Source organism: Augochlora pura, chromosome 9, assembly GCF_028453695.1.
Source record: "Augochlora pura isolate Apur16 chromosome 9, APUR_v2.2.1, whole genome shotgun sequence".
Classification (NCBI taxonomy): Eukaryota; Metazoa; Arthropoda; class Insecta; order Hymenoptera; family Halictidae; genus Augochlora; species Augochlora pura.
This window is the reverse complement of record NC_135780.1, coordinates 8,172,120-8,195,711: the sequence shown is the minus strand read 5'-3', so window position 1 is coordinate 8,195,711 and position 23,592 is coordinate 8,172,120. Positions and strand designations below refer to the sequence as shown.

The 23,592-nt window shown below is 33.5% G+C and overlaps 2 protein-coding genes across 4 annotated transcripts in view; one reads left to right on the top strand and one right to left on the bottom strand.

Annotated features, from left to right (window-relative positions):
- Positions 1–23,592, top strand: part of Nachralpha4 (nicotinic acetylcholine receptor alpha4) — a 306,886-nt gene that overhangs the window by 121,164 nt on the left and 162,130 nt on the right. For all 3 annotated transcript variants that reach the window (XM_078191154.1, XM_078191155.1, XM_078191156.1), the window contains exon 3: positions 8,023–8,132. In XM_078191154.1, the coding sequence (XP_078047280.1) occupies positions 8,023–8,132 (110 nt within the window). The remainder of the gene's footprint in view (positions 1–8,022; positions 8,133–23,592) is intronic.
- On the bottom strand, positions 15,467–20,210 carry LOC144475349 (uncharacterized). Its single transcript, XM_078191157.1, has 4 exons — positions 20,033–20,210; positions 19,103–19,191; positions 18,666–19,042; positions 15,467–15,686 (listed from the first exon to the last, which is right to left on the bottom strand). The coding sequence occupies exons 1-4, from the start codon at positions 20,208–20,210 to the stop codon at positions 15,467–15,469; spliced, it is 864 nt and encodes a 287-aa protein (XP_078047283.1).

The window sequence follows — 23,592 nt, the reverse complement described above, 5'->3', positions numbered from 1 at the left end:
GCTCCACCGTCGTCAATTCACCGAACCGACAATACCTTGGCTCACCCTCCCATAGGCTACCCACAAGTATACTGGTAGGACAAAGTTGCGCCACCTTGAAAATTTCTCATACGGAAACTTAATATATTATAATAATTACATTAAAATAGATTTCATGTAAAGAAATGTCATATTAGGTAGCTTTATGCTAATATATTAGGGGGACCCGAAAGTAATGTCGTTTTTGCGCATGTCGATATTCGTTACTTATTTGTTAGGTTATTACGTATTTCAAAGGCGTGCTAAAGACAGTTTAAAGTTAGAGTGACCTGTGTTCTCGTAAATAGTAACATCTTAAATCTTTTTCGCAATTTACGGCGAAATGGGCAGCCAAATACCAGAAGAGTTATATATCCGGCATTCTATACTTTTTGAGTTTCGCAAGGGTAGTAACGCAACGGTTGCTACCAAAAACATTTGCCATGTTTATCCAAACGCATTAAACGTTCGAAAATGCCAAAGATGATTTTCTAAGTTTAAATCCGGTAATTTCGGAAGGTGTTGCCTCACCCACCATACTCACCCGATATTGCGCCATCGGATTTTCATTTATTCCAATCGCTACAACATTTTCTAAGTGGCAAAAAATTTGAAAATTCGAATGATGTTCAAAATGCAATCTCCAGATATTTTCATCAAAAACCATTTGATTTTTATCGATCAGGCATTGACAATTTGCATACTAGATGGCAAAAGGTTGTCGATGACGAGGGTGATTACATTATTGTTTAAAAATAAAATCTTGCTATAAATTGATATGTTTGAATTTAATGTAGAAAAACGACATTACTTTCCGATCCCCCTAATAAAGGGTGTCCCAAAATTCACGCAAGAAGTAATTTTGATAGAAAACACAGATTTATAATTAAAAATTGTAAATTTTTTATTGACAATAAAAATGCTTTGTTCTTTTGTGTAGCGCTCCATCTTTAATAACCCTGAACTGTCAGCTGTCATTCTGTATTTTTTTTTTTTGGTTGGCAACACTTTACCGCACAAACGGCGCAAAATTCAAATCTTGCATGAATTTTGGGACACTCTATAGAACCACAGATGTTTGTAACACGAACGAGAAGAAAATCTCGATATTTTTGGTATCATGAATTATATTGTCGGCAAAAGACATCGGCCATATAAACGTGGCGCTGAAAATTTGTTACTTGGTCACTGATGGGGAAAATCGAATAATGAATGATGACGGTTTAGAAGTATGGACTGGAGATAACGAGGTTCCAATAGGAAAAGGAACAGAGAGGAAAGAAAGACAAGCAGTCTGATGGGCAGAGAGGGTAGAAACTGATAGTGGAAAAGGTAGCGGAGATAGAAAGTAGAAAGAGAGACGTGTCCGTGGATGGAAAGGCGATCGGCGTGCTACTATTGTTATCAATTTACTTCCGATATATTGACTGGTCTCTAAAATGGACGCTCTTATCGATACGTGATTGTGAATCTCCACGGTTGGAACTAACCTCTTTGAGCAATCGATTCTATCACCTGTCGGCCACAGATACGTCTACATGTCCCAGGAAACGTATCAGAGATTTTAGAAGGTACCAATTTGAATTCCCGATGGAGCTAAATGTAATGGAAACTGGTTCGATGATTAATTCGACGGTATCTGGAACGAACGAAAGAAAGTTCAATGGAGAAACTCGTTTCTCGCGGGATTAAAACTTATGAGACCTGATCTAGTAATTTGTAATGCAATAAGAAACCTCCGTATAAAACGAACTTCGTTCTGACATAACACGAAATGAGCAAACAATGTAGGACGGAAGAATTCCTACTGTTTTGGGAAATATTTATGCCCGTAAACTGGTTTATCTTTCATCGCGCAAATGTTAATTTACTGCGGTGAATAGTATTCGATTAAAATTCTCAACCCGATTACTCGAGAAACAATTGTTGCGATATTAATGAGAAACGTTTCTGTTTTGCGTATTTTACCTTGCGTATACTTTGATACGTATAACAATCGGTTCCCCATTTCGTATTCCAGCGAATTTTAAATTCAAACTCGTGGATTTAAAAAATAAGATGCAATAGATTTGTTAAATTTCCAAACATTATAAACGTCAATTTTTATATTGTAACACTTAGCTTTTTATTATTACTTTGTTTGCATTTTTTAAAACATTCGCGGACTGTACTCTGTAATTATTTCAATTTATTGTGTCGTGTAATAATATATTACTGTATACTCTCGCATGTTTTATATTATTTAGTAAGCATAATTTTGTGCAATAATAAAGTATACTTGAACAAATGAAAACGAATGTCTGGTAATGAAATTATGTTATAATAAACCACTAAATAAAAGACATTGTATAATAAGCTTAACTAGAAGCTATGTTACCTTTATAGTCTGTTGAGAATAATATTTCCCATAAAATTCCAAAAAGACTATATATTGTTATGCATTTTGTCTTATGATTTTTATTTATTTTACGTCTGAGCGAACTAGAAATAACAGTTACATATTAATATTTACTTTTAAGAATGACATGGTCCTGTAAGGGTTAAAAACCATGGACGGAAAAAGTGTAGATTTAAAATTGTTTGTGTTTAATATTTTCGACATTTGCTATTCATGACCCCCTTCACGGAGTTAAATCTCCTCTCTGAAAACATTACTTCTCAAGAAAGGGCAAAGAAAGGAAATTTTCTTCAAACTTTTAGATTGGAATGCCCGCTTAAGTACCTGAAGAACATGGGCCTCGTCGGATAAGGTTACTCACAGGCTGGCAAATGTAAGAAGATTAAGAAATGAATTCAGACGCATAGATGAGATTAGGATTAAGATTAGCAAAATTATCGTCAAATGGAAGGTTAGGGTTATACGAAAATATAGAAATCGTTGTTTCACTGTAGGATAAAGTTGCTGGCCAAGAAAAAATAATCATGAGGATCGAGACTCGCTTCGCAGGGACTGTAGAAAGTTCGACAGCATTCAGATCTTTCATGGGAGTCTGTGACAATCTGTAAAGAACTGTAGATGCAATGGTATAAGAGAGTATCGAACTAATGCAATTAAAACTTTAAACAAGGAAAATTTGTCCTTTCGATTTGACTTTTAGAAGTGCTGTTATAACTGCCATGACGTGAGAGCTACAACTAGATATCGATGAAATACGGTTTACTGTCCATCTGTTAATGAAAGCGGAAGTTAAGAGGCATTTGTTATAACATTTATTATAAATGATAGGAAACTAATATTTTCTAATCGATACCTGTAAATCCCAACCTATCTCAGAAAATATTCACTTAAATAATATAAATCAATAATACTACACTTTGAAAAACATGTTTTTTGAAATAAGAAAATCGAACTGAGAAAATAAAGGTATATACTTCACGTTCTAGTGATTTAAAAAAAAAAGACATCTAGTAACATGAAAAATATATTTACGATATCTCTACACATTCGAATTCGACGTAAAAAATGTCATGAGAAAAAATATTTTCAAAATTTTATCTGAAAAATTGAAGAAACTGTTGAATGAAGCGCGCTTAAGTCCTCTGGTCACAAAAAATTTTTCTCTTGGCTAAGTTGATTAGGAGAACCCCATCAGTGAGACTCGCAACTAGAGCGGTACTTGTCCGTGGATAGCCTCCGTAAGCAGGCGCTGCGTCGAGCAGTTTGACGGCTTTGGAGACGGGAGAGACACAGATAGCGTTCGAGGCGATTGAAAATTTAAGCCGATTCAAGCTTGAAACCGCTTGGGCTGACACCCGGTTGCTCGAACAGGTTCGAGACCTCGAGCGCAGGGATTCTGCTGGCAGACGTTCGAACATGTTCAAGCATCAAGCAGCTCGAACTTCTTCCTGCTTGTCTGGCTTTAAGCAGGTTCGAGTTGCAAGCTGCTTGAGCTGTCCACAAAGTTCGAACGTTGTAATATTACACTATGGTAACCAGCGTTTGGGCAGATGTTACAATTTCTCTGCCTTTAACGCAATTTTTACTGTTGTTAAACGTGCCCATAATTATGAAAGTGGTCAAAGTCAAAATTTAAAAAAAATGAGTTTATCAGTTATTCTACACCATATTATTTTAAACTAAATTTATTCAATGTAATTTTTACGATATCGTCTAAAATGAACCGTTAGATGGTGGTTGTACTTTCAACATTATATGGAATTCATTTCGTGTTAATTATGAAAGTGGTCCAAGTGAAAAATTTAAAGAAATTATATATACATAACTTGTAAACGGCGCGTGTCCCTTTTTCACGCGTCTCTGAACTAAATAATAAGCACCACCACTGAACCAGTATCGGAAGAAAGACATAAAGATATTATGTGTTTACTACCATACGTTCCTCCAGTTTTTCAGGAACATTTTAAAAAACATAAAAACTCGAAATGATAAAAATGCTTTACTTTTTGAGAATCATTAATAAATGTGCACAAATCATTTCATTAAAGTTATTGTTTCAAATAAAACTCGTAGTTCTTTATTATTTTAAGTCATCTATAATACATTTAGTTAATTTTGAAAATGGTCCATGTCAATTCAAACTTTAAAAACAACATTTTCGTATGAAATTCACACAAAATTTCATATTCATAATAAATTTCTATTATTCAAGACTAATAAAATTCTAAATAAAAAGATCGCATAATGTAAAAATATATTTTAATTTATGCAAATGCGATTCATTAAATAGTATCTCGAAACAAGAAATATATGACTTAGACCACTTTCATAATTATGGGCACAAATACTTTAATTTTTATAATGAAAAATTGTATGTATTTACAGTGGCACCTTTGTATAACGCAGTACTTTGGGAACATGGTTTCAATATAACACGATGTGAAAATTGCGACAAACCTTTCCCGAAAGGGTATCCTTGTGACGCGATTTTCTTCTGACACAGTTCATATTGCTAGTAAGAATGTTTCCGTCGCGTCACGGTTTTTGTTGACGTAAGCAAGACGTCCACCTTGTATGTATATTGTGTAGTGTATAGTAATGCATAGCCTGCCCTTATTGAAAAATAAATCAGTAGTATCAATATATTAATAAAATATAAATTGTTCGTTCATTTTATGGTGACACTGATTAATATTCAGACGCTTTTTAAAACACAATAACTTTTTTAAAACAGGACTAAACGATTTGCAATTTTGTAAATGATGAAGGAGAGTCTGTACCAGACAATGATTAAGCTACTTTGTTACAATTTTGCTATTACTTAGATAGACAAAAAAAAAAATAAAAAGCTCTCGTTTTTTAACTATTCGAACATAACGCAATTATTACTTGTTAGTTAATATTATTTAATATTACTTACACTACGTCATTTACTTCCAATAGCATATTTAAGTTTGCAATCTCCAAAGTAAATTTCATTGGGTTAGTTTCTAAATTTATATATTTTAATTTTATCGTACGAATATCTAGCACTGAAATTTGGATTATATTGTAATCTGGCGTAGAGATTTCCTCTCAGCATCGAGGAACTGCTACAGCAGTGAGCTCTGTACATGGAAACAATCCTAAAAGTTCATATAAACGTGTACTGCGTTCGACCTTGTTTTCGAGTAATAACGAGTTTCTTCCTTAACGCATTGTGCTTGCTTACCTTCGCAAGAGATGTTCGAAATGAGCTCCTTGCATCTGAACGCAAGCCTGGAGACGTTCTACTATTGACTGTCTTTACCTCTTCATTTCTACAGATATTGTTCGGATATTCCTATAGCTTTGTTGGATCTACACACAAACAATTTGGGTCCTATCAAAGAGCGTTCTGCACATGACGGATTCCAAACAACTCCACAAATAATATGTGAGACACTATGGACAAAGTGATTAAAAGATGCGAGCACAAGAGTCATAATTGGATTACGGATTTCATGCATCTGTGACAAAATTCAGTAGATTAAATACAAAAGCGTAAGGACATTGCAAGAATTCAAAGACGGTGTTACATTATTAGCAACTCATTACAATTGTTAAAAGCACTAAAATATCATCCTATATATCGGTTTCAGATAACTTAATTAAAAATCCAATAACTCGGGTAACGTGAAACTGTAATATTAAAAAGTTTTATTTCACGTGGAACAATGCAGCAACAAAAAAGTATAATTTTTGCAACTATGCTTACCATCTGCTGTATTTATGTAGTAAATAATATTTCAGTGTATTTCATTAGATCACATCATTTTGACACTTGTATTTAGTGCAAAACATTGACTATTGAAATTATTTCTAAATATAAATCGATCGTTGCTTTCCAAAATGTTTTCAAACTTAACAATTGTTGAATTTTGCATTTGTCAATGTTCTAATAATTAGAATAACTGATATCGCAGTATGCACTTCGTATTTTGTAAACCTTTTTCGTTTTCTCATTTGAAAATAAAATTGACACGGTTACTTATCTCAATTTATTATTAAACTATCAACTTATTATACCAAAATGGCATTATCTACTCGAGTTTTAATTCGATTTTCTCCCATACGTTTAGCTTTAAAATTAAAAAGCTTTTGAGAAATTGGTATATGGCTTCAAATTAGAATGTATATATTTAAATATTTATAATGACCTAAAAATATAAATGATTTCATATCAATAAATTATAAATATAATTTTTATTTGATTCCAATTTCCTGAATTAATGCAGGGAGTTTTTATGTTTCATAATGATCCAAAATCTTGCTATGTTCTTTTATCTAATATTTGCAGAACGCCCTAACAAGGTATGCTTGGGGATGTAAAGACATTACAGGTGCGAGACGACGCTTTAATTCTTTGTGGCTTTCCCATGTATCCAGTTGTATTTGTCTTTATCCAAGAAATTTTTGAAAATAGAATTGAAGCTTTTCTCATAAAAATTTGTTAAGCTTTAGTAGATTATTTATATACAGATTCAGTCGAACGTACATTTATATAATTTCTACATAAGTCATTTATCAGATAGTTACTTACTTGATCCTTGAATAATGTTTCTTTATGTATTCAATTCGACAACAAGGGGTAATGATTTAATTAAAAATTGTACTCTTTGATTTAAATTCTTCTTTAGATTTACACGTGATAGGTTTGTTAATTCTTACGAAGTAATATTAAGCCATTTATGAGTAAACGTATTAACCTACTGTATTTAAAATGTTCAGCTTTGTTAGTCAAGTATATTAAAAGGTTATTTTACGATCTGACAATGAGATGAAAATCGGGGATGACGATTTTGATATAGCGGCTTTGTTGTCAAGTTATTAACGACTGAGGTGCTCCCTGATCCAGCAATAGTGATGCGCATATTTCAGGCTTGGAGGAACATAGACAGTGACGTGTACCGTGCGCAACACTGAGATTGAAGCTAATTTTAGTCATTGAATTTAAGAAAGTATTTTATGATTTTAACCCTCTTAGTACCGAACAACGATACATCGTTGTTGGCTATTATTGACAAGATAGTTTTCGTAATATTTTAATTAAACAACAATTTCATTTCTTATTTCTTCTCCCTTTTTGAACTTGTCATTTTTCAGGCTTTTCAAAATCCTTGCAATTTCTTTTCGAAACTTTATCAAACTTCGTCAAACGAGTTTTAAACATTTATACATACAGACTCTTTTAGTCGGTACTAAGAGGGTTAAATAATCAATTGTATAATTGATCTTCGCGCGACGAATCATCCTCACAATTGTATAATTAAAAATTCGTATAATATTTTGAAATTTAATAACTGTAAAGAAGCAAAAAAAAAATGAGAAGAGAATATTGTGTAAATATATTCACAATTATTTTCAAGAAATATTTATTGAAATAAATTGTTCTTTTGTTATTGTATTGATTTGTCATAATAGCGCCATTTGACATACAAATGACTCATTGAGTTTGAAAAATAAGGCCAGGATGAGGGTTAATGCATGTATTCGCGCAAATGGTTAATCGAAATTTTCATGGAACTTTTACTCATCGGAGAACGGATTAATAATATGGTCATATTTTTTGTGTTGGTTGTTTCAAGTCATGGTACGATTATAAACTGCGCTGGGAGCCAAAGGAATACGGAGGAGTTCACATGTTACACGTGCCGTCCGACCACATATGGCGGCCCGACATAGTCCTCTACAACAAGTGAGTCTGCTTGCTCCTCTTCGTTCTATATTCTAATTACATCTTGTATAGTTTCACATTACATCTATACATATGGTAGTGGCATTGCATGTTGTCAACGGAGTTAATGGCGCGTGGACATTAATTTCTATGAAAAATCAAATCCATGTTTCTAATACCATTGTCGAAGCTCTCTTTCCGAAACGGAATAGCTTTATCTCTCGTATCTTGTACCAACTCGGGATCGATGAAAACTAAAATAAATCGAAGCAGAATTTACATAACGCTTTAGTCTAAAATAAGAAAGATGATATATAATATCATTGATGATGACGATATAAAATAAAAAGAAATATAGATATTGTCTTTAATCAAATTTATTTACCAGATCAACTAGCTATTAGTTTGGAGTTACGTTTCATTCGAATTACAGTTTACATTCAAGTAACAATTAATTCATATACCTATAACTAAACTTCTCTTCGTAAACATATTTTCCAATCATTTACGTGTTCAATTTGTGTTTCATAAGTGTGATTTTTATAATATGCGATGATATTTAAACAATTTCTCTTCATATCGTAGTAAAGAAACTAAATAAGAAATGAGTGTCCACTCGACTAAACGAGAGAGGTACCATCGTCGTGCATATTGCATTTCAAAGTAGAACAGTCTATTTGATGTCAAAGTGCATCTCATATCGCGACGTCGTTGCGAAAGTTACGGAAAAATGTGAGACGGTGTCGACACAGTGATTCGAAATTCAGCTTCGAAGATTTTTAAATGGGGGATGAAATTTCCTATCGTTCATCGACGTTTTTTTTTCTTTTATTATGGTAATTTCATTTTAAGCGCCGCGATGTTGCCGTTTATTCGTTTAATCTTTTAAATGATTTAACAGTTGGAGTTGAATGTTTACAACGTACAATTTATGTTAACGATTTTGTATATCCGCGGAACGAAGAATATGTTTTATCGCGAATGGTTTCGATATCCGTATTATTATGGATTATTGATAGTGCATAAATAGTGGAGTTATACGGTCGAAACAATGGTATAACATATTATTTATAGTTTAGATATTTTACCAATCAATTGGTAAAATGGATGTGTGTTCGAAATTATATTTCAAACGCTGTTCTAATCAAACAATTCAAAAATCTAAATTAATAACAATCCTTTCTATTCATTACGTTAAAAATGGAATATGTGAATTTAAATCTATCTGGAATAAAATCAAAATTTCAATTTCAGTTTTATTTTCATTCCTGAATTAAAGTGACGTGTATTATTAATACAAGGGAAAAATATAAAATTTCATGGAAGTATTAAGTAACTTCTAATTAAAGTATGAGCTACTGATTTCGTTTTTTTACACTTAACTTGCTGTCTTTATCAGTTTCAAGAATTACAGGAGACACGTTCGTGTTAAATAATTTTTGATTGCATGTACATATGTGCATTTGATAATTAAAAATATGAGAACTAATATTTGCGTTCATAAATCTTATAGAATTTTGTTTATGAGTTTACAAAATTTATTTCGTTTAAACAATTGAAGATTATCCTGGTACGATAATTTTGGGGCTTCGATTTCATTCTAATAGTCGTAATTATAGTAATTGAGAATCGTTGCGCGGATTATCGCATCGAATGGCTCGTATCGATCATTATTTTCCCATTAGCCCGATATTTATGTAGGTCGAGAACATCTCCATTATGCAGTTATCACCCCTATCTGTGCACTGCCATCTGGGAAATACGGATATCGTATACAGGTTGATTCGCCTAATCTAACCTCGAATTACTTGGAAAATACTGCCTATATATAATTATATCAAATTTCTATCATAAATCATCTGGTAAATTTATCTGTATTGAAGCTAAATTTTCCCAGAAAATGCTAATCAAAACATGGTATTAAAAAAATTACCATACCTCTATTGACATTTGATTTTTTCATAAATTAAGTATTATTAGTATTTCGGACAATATTAGTATATTTTATAAAACAAATTCAATATGTGTATCAGTAATTGATTTATAATTTAGAAAGAAAATAATTAGTCGCGCTTGCATACTGATTTTTTATGTTAAACTGTACTGTGGATTCTTGCATTTGTGGCTAAACTAAGCGGATACAATTTAAAGTTTTAAATAGATTAAAGAAATTTTAAAATATTAATGTATTATTTTTAATATACGAAATCGATGAAAGAAAGACTTGCTATTTAGTTTTTATGCCTTGTTATTGATGCAGTCTAGTGATGAATTTGACAGTCTTCTATATAGGTAGTATCTATTAAGTTTAGTAATAAATGTTTAAACAATTCAAGCGGTAAAATTAAGAAATGATGTAGATAACATTTTTCAGCTACACGTTGACGTACGTAGAGATAATACTAGCATTGAAGAAAGTCGAGAAACGATTCGGGATCAGTTTGTCCGAATCAACCTGTACGGCCTTCGAATAATAGATTAAAATTTGTATAATTTAGCGGACAAATATTTGTAGCAAATATCGAAGAAAAAAAAAGAAGCAACGAAGAGAGGGGTGGAAATAAACTCAGATTAGGCTGCGAGCGCAGCCCTAGTTTCAGCTTTCACAAATTTCTTCCACCCTCCGCACATATTTGCGTAACTTTTGGCCCATTCGCCGACGAAAACGAGCGAGAGCCAATAAAAAGTCATCCCTGGCTCGTGTTCAGTGAAGGCTGGCTGTTGATGTAGTCACCGGATAGATTATTATTCATATCGCATGAAACATGGGCGCTGCGGCGAATGTTCGTGTGAATGATTCTCGACGAACGAGTTGAGGCCGCGGGTGAAATGAGTTTTCACGGTCAATCTCGAATTCTGTGATCCTGTGGAGCGGCGACTGCCGACGTCACCGCTGAAAACACGAAACGTCAACCTAGATTTTAGAGAATCTGTGTTTCCGTCAGGAGCGGGCTCACGGTAAATAGGCTCACCTGCGTTAATCTACAATTCGTTCGCATGCACCGACCACCCGCGAACGACTATTGAAGTTTGGAATCTTCTGTCCTCGAATTTCCACGTTATGAAATTTAGGTGGGCTCCTACTTCGATCAAAGTTTGCGTCAACTCAAACGGCTGTGCACGACGAGTACACTCGTTTTAGAGAAACGGCAACGCTTTCCGTTCCGAATACAGTCGTCTTGCTATTTCAATTAGAATCTTTGACAAACTTACGCCTGTCCCTGAATTAACGCGACATCTTTTCGTGCAATCCCTTTTTACGCGAGAAATAAAGGAAAATATGAGAAATAAAATGAAAGAGCTATTTACACACTGATTTTTGTAGGTGATCTGAATTTACGTTGCCAATAAATCTTTTCGAAGCTCTTGAATTAGCCAAAAAATCGAAAAGTGTCATTAATCCAAAAATTCACATTTCGACGATATTTTATGATATATCGACGGATGAAGACATAATGAGAGAAAATATTGAGCACGTTAACAACGAAAATGAACTCGTACTTCCAAATATTTTAAGCAATGGAGCCGATGAGTTTGTGCCAATTGAAAAGAAAATGTTAAACGTTTATATCACATCCTGATTTCCCAAATTCAAGTATTTTAAATTAACTGTTCGAACAATAAATTTGCATTGAATTTGATTTCCATTAGAACAGTATACGAAACTAATGCGAAGCAACTTGATTCACGAATGAGCGAATTGAATCAGTGAAAGAGTGAATTTGATTTGCACAAGGGTGCATGAGATTTATAAAAGACTAAATTTGATTTACAAAAAGGTAAATTTTGATTCGCGAATACTTGATTTGAAGCTGCGAGTTTGATTTACGAACGAGCGAATTTGTTTGAAAAGAACACTTTGACTCGAAAACGGATTAATTTCATTCGAAAGAAAAATATAAATACGACTTAGAAAATCATGCAATGATATTGAATAACGAATTACTCTTGATGGAACAGCTGATCCACGATAAGATTCTTTCGCGTCTCTGTGCTCATAAATTTTTTTCATACAATATGTAAGAATAAAGTTTCATCTTCTCGGTATCATATTTCTCTCTCGTGATCGAGGTACAGCCACCCGGTTGCTCTACTTAAACCCCTCTGGCAACAGATTCCCCGTCTCTCTGCTAACTTGATTTCTCGCGGTTCCATTAGTCTCCTTCTTGCTTCTCTTTTTTACTTCCGACGTTTTCGTTCCTTATTTCTGACTTCCCCTCTATTTGTCTCTGTTCTGCTCACTTGAGCGTGGCTCGTTTATCCAGTTTTCCTCAATTTTTTTTCTCTCTCTCTCTCTCCCTGGCCCGTGACTTGTTCGTTCCTCTCAAAGGCAGCGATTTATCGCGCTCCATCGATTGATATCGATTTAAGAAACGAATGGGAACGCGGAAAGTGAAATCGACGTCTGGAACGACCGTTATGAGCTCGGACTTATTCGCTGATGGAAAGGGGATGGAAAGATGGCGCCACGCGCGTCGAGACTTGTGCGAGAGGAAAGGTTTTTCGATTAAACCGTGGGAATAGTAATTATTGACTAAATATCGTAAAATCGTTACGGATATCATTTATCTGTACACTTTTAATTAAATTCGAGTATCATAAAACTTTTGTAATTTTTATACCTACAGTATTTCGAATTTATAAGATTTATTGCATGTTATGGTTACTAGTATAGAGTCTAATGGATGATACAACAGTTAAAATCTTATCTATTCTTCAAATATTACAGAATCTAGAACAAAACGTCATTTTGAAAATTGATTTTGGAGTTTTTAATGTCGCAACGACTGTAGAGAGAGAGTTAAATGCAGTAATAAATTAAATGACTTATTCAAGATATCGTTAACCGAAGTAAAATTGAGAAATTGTTATAATTTCGTGATTCAGGTTAACATTGGAATATCTAAAATACCTCGGTAGTATTATTATCAAAATTCTCCGTGCCTAGGATACAAAGGCTTCATTTCGCATTAATTAAAATACTACGCGATGTCTGGCTTGAACGCGTGAAAGTTAAAGAATTAAGAAAAATTCCGCGTCGATTAAAAATGATGATACCGCAATCGTCGCAGTGATTCTATCCGGGTTGGCCCTTCTATCAAAATCAATGTTCCGTTAAATGAAACGGCGCGCCTGAAAATCAGCCGTAAAGGCTGTTTGTATTATACACGGGAGACACGGCGAGTCTATATCGCGGAACCGGGTGTCTATCAGGGATGCTCCAAACGCGCCCTAAGCCCCCGTGTCATGTATTAACGTAATATAATGCGCCGCCATAACGTTACCCTGTGCACAAACGCGAGATTGCCGCCGCGATCGCTGCTACCCAGTTTTAGAACAGATTATAAACTTTAATCTACATAATTTTTTTCAAGATGAAATGGAAATGAGACTTTGTAATCTCGCCGGGTTTACGATTCTCCTATGCATTCATGTAGATGCACACGATACGCTACGTTCGAACGTATATGTATACAGACCGCCTTTTAACTGCTAGCGCAGCCTTAAACCGAATGAATCCACGTGGAACAACATATCGTAAACTGGTAGAAGTTCGTGTGGTTTTTTCATCAGTGTACAGCTCCGCGTTCTAAATTTATTTATTTTGTTTAGTTAGTTATTCGGAGTACCGACGGATCAAACGCTCTTTTAATTTTTCTACAAAAATTCGACGTAACAATATTAATATAGTATTAATATTACATAATAGTATTATATAATATTAAATATAATAATACTTTAATATATAATATTAAATAGTAATAATAATAGTAATTCTAATAAAATAATACAGCTGATAACGAAAATAATATTACTATAATATCGAAAACAAATACAAGCTAAACATTGTAACTTTTGATAATATCATAGAATTGATATTTAAATTGATTAAAATCATCAACGAAAATGTCAATGTCGTTAGTGATAATGTGTTAGGAAAATTGGAAACCCTATTCAGAAAATCAGTATAGAGACAGCTAGGTTTAATTGTGAGACACTCTTTAGTTCTCGTAAAACATCGCGAGCTGTTAAAATTAATGAATTTATTGGTAACATCAGAGTTATTTTCTCCGCAGTGTTCAATTCTATGCAACAAACCAAGACCATTGATAATTAGTCTTTGGCTGAGCGATATAGAAATTTAAACATAGAAATGTGCTTATCCGATTCAAGTGATCGCATTGCTGACACGTATTCATACCTTTGCAAATTATATTCATGTTCTTTTTTTTTTTTAAACGAAGTTCACGCTTTTGCATTTGAATTTAATCCCTTTGCAATTGATCTCCAACCTTTTGCATCTCAATTTCATCTATTTGCAAATGAAATATACAATTCTGTAAATCAAATTCACGCTTTTGCAGATCAAAGTGATTCTTCTGTTAATCATGTTCTCAAACTGTGGTTTTTTGAACCGTGTTAAAAAAAATTAAATTCGAAGTGAATTACTTGATCTAAAATTTTTAGTTTTCCTGCGTGTATCTGACTGAGAAACTTAAAACGTTTCCTTTAGCAGTTAGTTGGTTTCGAAGGGTATACCGATCATAAATAAATTGCATTTCTTGTTGCGACGAGTATATTCGTCAAAACCAGCTACCTGGTTAAGAAAAAAGAATCTTAATCTATCATTTGACAGTTTTTAATTATTGAAAGAATGAACACACGTGTAACAGCCAAACTCAAACATCGATTTATTACAAAATAAAAACCTTTATAAAAAAAACTATCATTCCACAGTTTTTACTTATTTTTTCGTGTAAGTTTGTTGGTTTTCGGGTTACATTATTTTAAAACATCCTACGTAACATGTTTTCAGCACACAGATGATATTTTCCTTTCTAAAAATATGAAATATTTCCCCTATATTTGGCTTGATAATAATCAACGGATTTTTATGCCAATGAAAATTTATCTGTAAAATGTGTAAATTTTGAAGCTACACCAGGAATATATTTATTTCATTTTTGATCAATTTAACAAGTTGATTGAATGAAGGTCCTACAGTTAAATGTGATATAATATTTTTTAATTCTTCAAATGTTTATTCTGTTTTGATTTATTCATTTTTGCATTAAATCCGCGGACTATTAATATATGTATCGTCTTCTCAAACGGATTATTTGGTATCACGTTTTTTCTGAATATTCTTAAACAATATTTAAACAATATGATTAGTGTTTGTAGTTCATTCTTCGCCCAGATTTTACATTACCGCATTGTTGCAACGCAGACATGGTTATTACTATTCACGTATTTTACGATAATAATTGACGCGAAAGAAAAATATATACCACTTGGGAGATAATACTTTTTAAATTAGAGCCTGAACTGTGCCAGATTTCTGCAGTTTCTTACTAAAACAGTATAGGCGACGCTTTGAATGCGCAGGGGAAGATTACCGTGAGGCTTTTGTTAACTTTTAAGCTACCTACAGATTCCTTGCTTCTGTTTCGTCGACTTTCGACGGGAGGCGATGATCTATAGGGTTTGGTGTACATTTCGCTATCACTGAACCGATTTAAAGAAATCCGCGTCCACCATGTACCACGAACATTGTTCTCAAGGAAGGCAGACCTGCACAAAATAAAATGAATTTAATTTCAAACTATACTTCTATTTCATTTCTATACGTTTCTCTTTAATGCTATTTTATTCTACTTCAAAATTCTTAACCCTCTTATTACCGAACAACGATATATCGTCGTTGGCTATTGTTGAAAAGATAGTTTTCTTAATATTTTTATTAAACAACAATTTCATTTCTTATTTCTTCTTCCTTTTTGAATTTGCTATTTATCAGGCTTTCCAAAATACTTGAAATTTCTTTCCGAAACTTTATCAAACTTCGTGAAACGAGTTTTAACCTTTTAGGTACGGCAGGATTTTGCGCAAATAAAGTTTTTCCTAACTAAATTACCATTTTCTCTTAATATATATATTTTCCGTATATCTATATATAGTATTAATAACATATATTCTTTTCTTAATATATTGTATATACACACTTTCACTTGAATTGTTTGTTTTAATAAATAAAACAATTGAGTAAATCACGAACCATTCAAGAAAGCCACTATAGTGGCGCGTCGTACCTAATAGGTTAAACATTTCGCTCAGATACAGACTCTTTTGGCCGGTACTAAGAGGGTTTGATACACATAATACGACGCGTACCTCAAACTATACAACATGTATAATACACTTTGTGCGTGTGTTAATACGATTTTATTTTATATTTTTGACGTTATGTGCCAATAATATGTTATTATATAACGATGATAATGTAATATTTAAACGAATTGCAAACAATTTCTATTACATTTTCTACTAACATAAAGAAGTTTATTAAAAAGTCTTCAAGAAGATGTTTATTGGATTTCCTATAATTGTAAAATTTAAAAAGAAATTATCTTGACCGGTCTTGTAATTCTAGTTGTAAGGAAAACTCAGCATATATGAATATCTGGAATGCGTTTTCTTAGAACAAGTATTACGTTACAAAACTGGTGAAAATGTTTTGTTTTAAGTTTTACAATTTTATAGATTGCAATAACATCTTTGTGCGAGATTTTCTAATCAACTATTTTAGTTAGGTAAATAATGAAGAAGTATTACATATTGATTTATGTAATATATATAAGTCAATATGCACAGGGAAATCTCTTCACTATTTTACGAGAATGAAGGATCGAGAAGACATAATAATTCAAATCTTAAAAATAAGAACAACTGTAGGAATATAATGATCATAATGCTAACTATTATTTAATAATAAAAATAAAACCAGTAACGTATCGTTATTTATTTGAAATAGTTATTCAGTGCGATCACACAAAATACCAAATAATTGCTAGCAATAAAAATACAACACGACCAAGTTTCATTTTTTTAGCGACCTATGTTATTGAAAACGCCGGCAGTTTTTCATCCGTACACTTCAATTTAGAATTTGTAATTCAGTTATGTTCGAATATTCAGTAATAGTTTCATTTTATTTGTGCCGCAGAATGTGGAATTAATTCCCCAGCGGAGACAATTCCGCTGAACGGTACACATTGACACTAGCAAACAACAAAATCGTAGTGCATATGTGCCCAGCACTGTGGCCAACACATGGACATGAAAATACCAGTGTACACATGTGTCCGGCGTCGGTGATTCTGTAGAACAAATAGTGCAGCCGAATAAGGGGTTGAAAGGTTAAAAGTGCCCTTAAATCAAATTGGACTTGCGATAGACCGTCCAATAATTTACCGGAAGAAAATATTTTACACGAAGTTCCAGTAGACCTCTCCCTCAGCCGAAACGACATCAACAAGGAAAAACATAAATTTAAATTAGAAATAGTCAATTCAATGAATTTTGTCTCAGCTAATTGCGTGCAAAAATTTATTAGAAGATTTCATTTATTAAACAGTTAACCAGGGCAAATCATGCAAAAGAAAACTACGAAATTTTAGTTACAAGTAAATTCTTTGCAAAACAATGCTGGTAATTCTAAAAATTTACTATGCGATGTCGTAGATGTGTACAATATAATATATTCCTTTTTAATCGAAACAGGGAATCGATATATTAATTAAAACAGTTATCATTTTAATTTTGTTTAAGGTATTTTATGTGTAGCCTTCGTTTATTGGAAAATGTATTTCCATGGTTTAGATAATTAAAAGAAACTTCCATGGCAATACTAGATATGTTAGAACAAAAATTTTTTAAACATGAACTTTCTGAAGAAAAACGTTTGCTTAACCCTTTGACTACTGTTGCCGCATATTGGCGTCCGACACATGTTGGCCTCCCGGTACTGTATACGCCAATAGGCGTCCAGATCAAATTTCGCCCGTTTCGCCAGTTTATTATTAAATTTTTGATTATTAAATATCGTAAAGAAAGCTTAAAATTAATGTTCACTTTAAGTAATATTGGTTTAATGTAATAGAATTCAGTATTTTTAATATTTTAATATTATAAATACAGTATTTTTAGAATTCAGTATTTTTAATATTTTAATATTTTAATATTAAAAATACAGTATCTTTAGAATTCAGTATTTTTAATATTTTAATATTTTAATATTAAAAATACAGTATTTTTAGAATTCAGTATTTTTAATATTTTAATATTTTAATATTAAAAATACTGAATATTAATGAGAAATACGTATCCGACGAAAAACTTCGCTTTACCCAGTGGACGTCGTGAGTCCGCCGTAGCCAAAGGGTTAAAGGAAACTGCCATTACTTCAAACGCATCGATATTATTTTAACGTTTAAATGACAGCATTGGAAAGAACGGGTTGAAATGAATAATTTCAAACAGTAATCTCAGTTGAAATCGAATTTGCCGAGAACTGTCCGAGAGAAATCAATTGTCAACAACGAGGAAAGAAATTTACCGGTCGGGTTGTGGTAATCACATTCACGGAAAAGAGAATCGCCATTATTATAGAAGGCTGTCGGCCCGCGACGCGGCTTATGGAAAATAGGATAGAAAAGATTCTTATGAATTCCGCATTGAATCGAAATCATTTGAAAGCGTAGTGAAACGTACCTGGACCTCCGCGCCGATCGAACGAATCCGACATTCCTCGAGTTAGGTCTTTCTAGCGTTAAACCGTTTGTATTATTCTCCTGCGGGGTCTTCGCGGAGCATGGACAAGCCGGACGCTTGGTTCTCCATGGACCGCGTTCCTCGATCGAGTGAATCGTATTCTGGAAAGCCTGCAGGGATTTGACGAACCTGGACCTCACTCTGTTGAGGTCAGCAGAGCAGATTGCCTCGAGGTCGTAAATTTTCCTCTTGTACGAGCCTAGGGTACGCGCTGAAAGACGTTGCTCGAACGAGTTCAACTCGTCTTGTAGATCTTCGATTGTCCTCTGATACATCCAAGTACCGAGGCATGCCAGATGGCTTGTCTTCGACGTGTCCTGATGAACGTTTCGATACGGATTACAGGCCGGCCGGCGACTAACGAGCTACCAACTTACTATCGACGAGTGTATCGGCTGGTGTAATTTCACAGGGCTACACGGGATCCGTGTGTGCCTGCCTGGGCAGCAGTTCTGCCTCCTGTGATCTAAGGATAATTGTTTCATTGAGTTTTGTTCACCGGAAACTGCTCATTGTGCTTGACCATGTAATTTTCCGCCAGTGATTTTCATTACCGGTAAATCTACCTCTAAACATAGAGCGGTTGAACGCCTGCCCGAAGCGATATAAACCCGCGTAGAATTTCATGAATATCTTTCTATATATTACACTATCGTTATTGATATTACACATGTTAATTTAATTTATATTACGTATATAATATAAGTTAAATTCACATGTATTAAATGTAATAAGACATCAGAAGTGATGCACTGAAAACGCATTCTTCATACTAATTATCACAACAAACATTAAGCATCTAAAATTTTAATATTTTCATTACTATAAAATTTCAATGTTCTCACAACTCTTTCAACAATTAATTTGGTAAAATTACGCTTTAATAAATATTTATATTTGCAACTAACCCCCTTTGCACTCGAATGGTGACTCTGAGGCACCACTCAAATTATTCTATTACGTTCCAAAATAATTTTTATAACAATAAGGTTTAGATTTGAAAAATTGTTGAGTAGTGAAACTCTTGCTACGAGTCGCAGAAATCAATTTCGTGCGCATAAAAGTGCGCTTTACTGCATAGAATAGAAATAGTACGAGTCAGAAATATTATTTCGCATTTCCAGTTAAAATGGCTTCGAGTGCAAAGGGTTAATTTCTTTCGGTCTTCAATGACTTATAATCTCGTGGAACGTGAATTCAACAACATTTTCTGCTAAATATCTTATACAATTAATATTCGGCAACAGCCAAGGAATGATTAATGGCAAGAAGTAAAATTGTGTAACCTGTCAAACTATTGTAATTACATGGTAACTTCACAAACTTTTGCAGTAACGTCATTTGCATTTCCTGACGAAGATTTAGTCTCTCATCCTTCAGATCTGTTTTGAGATCCCGGAGCACAGAGCGGAGCGTTTTAATTCGTGAAATCAAAGATTCATCGTATTCGAGGTTATTCGGCATTGCACGATCGATGCTATCCATTTCTCGTTATATTTTACGCGGGAGGTGTATATAAATTCGTCGAATTTATTGAAAATATGAAAGCATTTTGATAGGATCTACGATTGAATGAGTTTCATGTTGCCACTTGAAATGTTATTGAACCGGTTCATTACGTGCCTGACACGTTTCAAGAATAATGAACAGTGTTTTAAACGTGTGTAATACACATAATTTATTATGGCAGATACACAGGTATTTGAACGTATCGTGTTCATAAAATTATAAAATTCAATACCAATGATTATGTACACGCGGTACAAATAATTGATATGTTGCCTTAATCGTGTCGTGATAGGTATGCGAAATGAACAAATACAACAAATATCATTTACAAATCTAATATATGGATCATCGATTTAACAGACCGATAGTATACGCAATTTTACAAAATGTCGTATACTTTAATGAATCTACTTGACATTAATTATTAAATGGATATATAAGTTGGGCGATAATCGGATTAAATTGCTCACTTTGTCTACCATAGAAATTCCTGGCATACATTAAACTGAAAACCGTTATCAACAATTTAAGTAACGGATCAATTAACAAACAATATATATGCATTAATAAACAGTTTTAAACTTCCAACTTTCTCGATCTATTTCGAATATTCCGTCGGCCCCGTAGTTTTCATAACAACTAAAATTCTCGCCGAAACTCATTTCGAATTCAGTCGATTATGTTGCGCTCAACTTCCCGTAAAACTTTTCGCGAGCCCGACAAGGAAGTTCGAGGCATCGATTGGTGACTAATTACGCCATTGAAAATTCTCTCGCGATGATTGGTGCTCCGTAGAATCGTTGCTTAACAGGTGATAGCAGTGTCGTCTTGGAAACTGTAAAAATAGTGTAAAGGTGCCTAATACGAAACCCGTTTCTTTTCAATCATAATTTCCGATTAAAAACACCTTAATTGAAAGTAAATGGTCAATCCACTAGAAAATACAAAGAAAATTCCGCTTCTTCGTAATAAATGGATCATTATCTACGGCTGGCGATTTTTCTGCTCCATAATTTTCTTCGTTATCACTTCCGTCATTTAGAATAATTTTTTCTTCATCGCTCTGTTTAATTATCACTTTCCATTTTCTTTTAGTAGTATTTTTGTAACTGTCACTTTTGAAGGGACAAGAATTTCCAATCTCATATTTAGAAACAATAACGTGTTAAGTATTAAAGAATTTTCAGGATAACGTATTATTTAATACGTAATTGTTAAATCATAAATTTCATTGAATGCGCTAACAGCATTTATGAAAATAATTACACACTCGCCATTTTTTAAATGTTTTCAATATAATCAAACTTCAAAAACTTTAACGGAAATAAGCCAGAGAGTCTCGTATTAAGCAACTTAAGAATCCGGCGTCGTTGATGTCCACCGTGTTCTTGGAATTTCGAAAACATTTGAAGCGTCGATCGAGGCATTGAACTGCCACGAAATTAATGGCCGTGCCTGTTGTCTCCTATTAAGGAACCAGTTCTTCGCAGTGGAAGACGCTTAATCGACCGAGGGTGGCTCCGAAACGGCCCGTCGAGAAATAAAAAGGACAACGGCGAAAGTGGAGCGTCGAACGATAGCTCGCGAGTCATTTTCATCTCGCTAATGCATGCAAGGAGGTTCCAGAGGTGTTCGTCTTCTGTGGAGGCAGTGACGACAGCGATGACGGCGACGATGAAAAGAAAAACTGGACTTTAATTAAACCGACCGCAATTCCGCATTTCATTTTTTATCCCCGTATATCTTTCGCATTTTGCGATCTCTTAATTACAGTTTAATAAAACGTGTTCCCCTTTTTTTTTTTTACAATACAGAGGACGTTCGATCTGCTTTGTTTATTGTCCTGGTTCAAGTTTACTCATATCTTTAATGTTGAATATTTTCTAGTTTATTTATCGAGGTGCAAAAATAGATGGATGAGTTGGGTTTGACGTCTACCATATTGTGCTCACTAATTTTAAAATTTAATGTGAGATAGAAAAGAAAGCAATCGATGTATATATCCAAATAGATTGACAGATCTCAGTTTATCCGGGAATTATGTTTTTATTATTAAAATGTTGACGAGGAATTTTCTGTGGCTACAGATACTGATGTCTATAAATTTGTGTAAATGACTGTATATGTTTACAGATGTGTATATATGTCTATAATATAGTACAAATGCCTACATATAAAGACATCGTTAGCTACATTGTTGCAAATATCTAAATCGTTTAATATAATAAGAAGTCGACTAAATATATACCTTTGCGAGGCACCTGTATAAACATATATCATTTCTTTAAAAATCTGCATAAATTTCACATCGTATAAATAAATCAAAATCTTACTAAACCATTAAAGTAAGAAATTTCGTTTAATAAACAAAGTATTTCTGTTTTCGCCTATTATTTTGTGACCATAATTTTCACTCTTAATGTTCTACTGAGTATTCAATATCACCCATGTATTTTTAAATGGTGACACCATATGATGATGGAACAGGAAATATGCTACCTAATATTCCTTCACCTACAAAGATGGTGCGTGCGTTATTAAACCACAGTAATTTTTACGGTTCGCCAATGTACTAATAACAATGTCGACCGAGGGTTAATCACGTTGTACGAACCTAACCTGGCACGATTCTGTCTACAAGCGATTTAGATACGAAACAGGGAACCAGCTATACCGAACACCTTGTACATTTTACATTTGGAAAATTTAAACCAGGAGAGTGGAATAGGAACTGTTTGCGAGATTTAAGAGTCTAAAACACGTTTCATTTCGTGAGAACCGCACGTTTACATATGAAAACTTTATTTCGTCCTTTCCGTAGCTGGCTCAAGCCAGCTCTTTCACAGTAGTACACGTACTGATAACGATGTTTGAATGATTATCGACTGAAATGTTCTTTGTACGATACGGATTTGTTGCACCTCCGTTGTTTCATTGGAAGTACAATTGATTTCACGGCAGTGAGCTTTTTAATATTTTAAAACGTCGTGTGTGTGTTGCACGACGAGCACACTTTACACAGGCAGGCCAAGGGCCATGCTTTGTGTATTATAGAAATAAAGTGAAATTATCATCTAGAATATTTTTTGTGTAATACACCATTTTCGAAATGTAAAATTTTGAATTTTTATAGTGCTGCTAACATATACCGTTATATCTCATGCAAAATTATAAAATAAAATTTTGTATATTTCAATTCCCTTTTCAACAAAATAACTATTAATTAGACTTTGTTGGACATGTCCATAGACGAGAAATGCAACAATGTTAATGAAGTTATTTTAATGATGTATACACATCCTAGCCCACATTAGTTTACGATTATTTTTAGCAATGTATTATAGAATATGAATTAATA

Excerpts from the sequence above, each read along its gene's own strand:
- LOC144475349 (XM_078191157.1), bottom strand. The coding sequence starts at position 20,210 with ATGGATAGCATCGATCGTGCAATGCCGAATAACCTCGAATACGATGAA. Across the intron at positions 19,043-19,102 it reads AGCCGATACACTCGTCGATA|GACACGTCGAAGACAAGCCA; the intron begins GTAAGTTGGTAG and ends AACGTTCATCAG. Across the intron at positions 15,687-18,665 it reads CGATCGGCGCGGAGGTCCAG|GTCTGCCTTCCTTGAGAACA; the intron begins GTACGTTTCACT and ends TATTTTGTGCAG.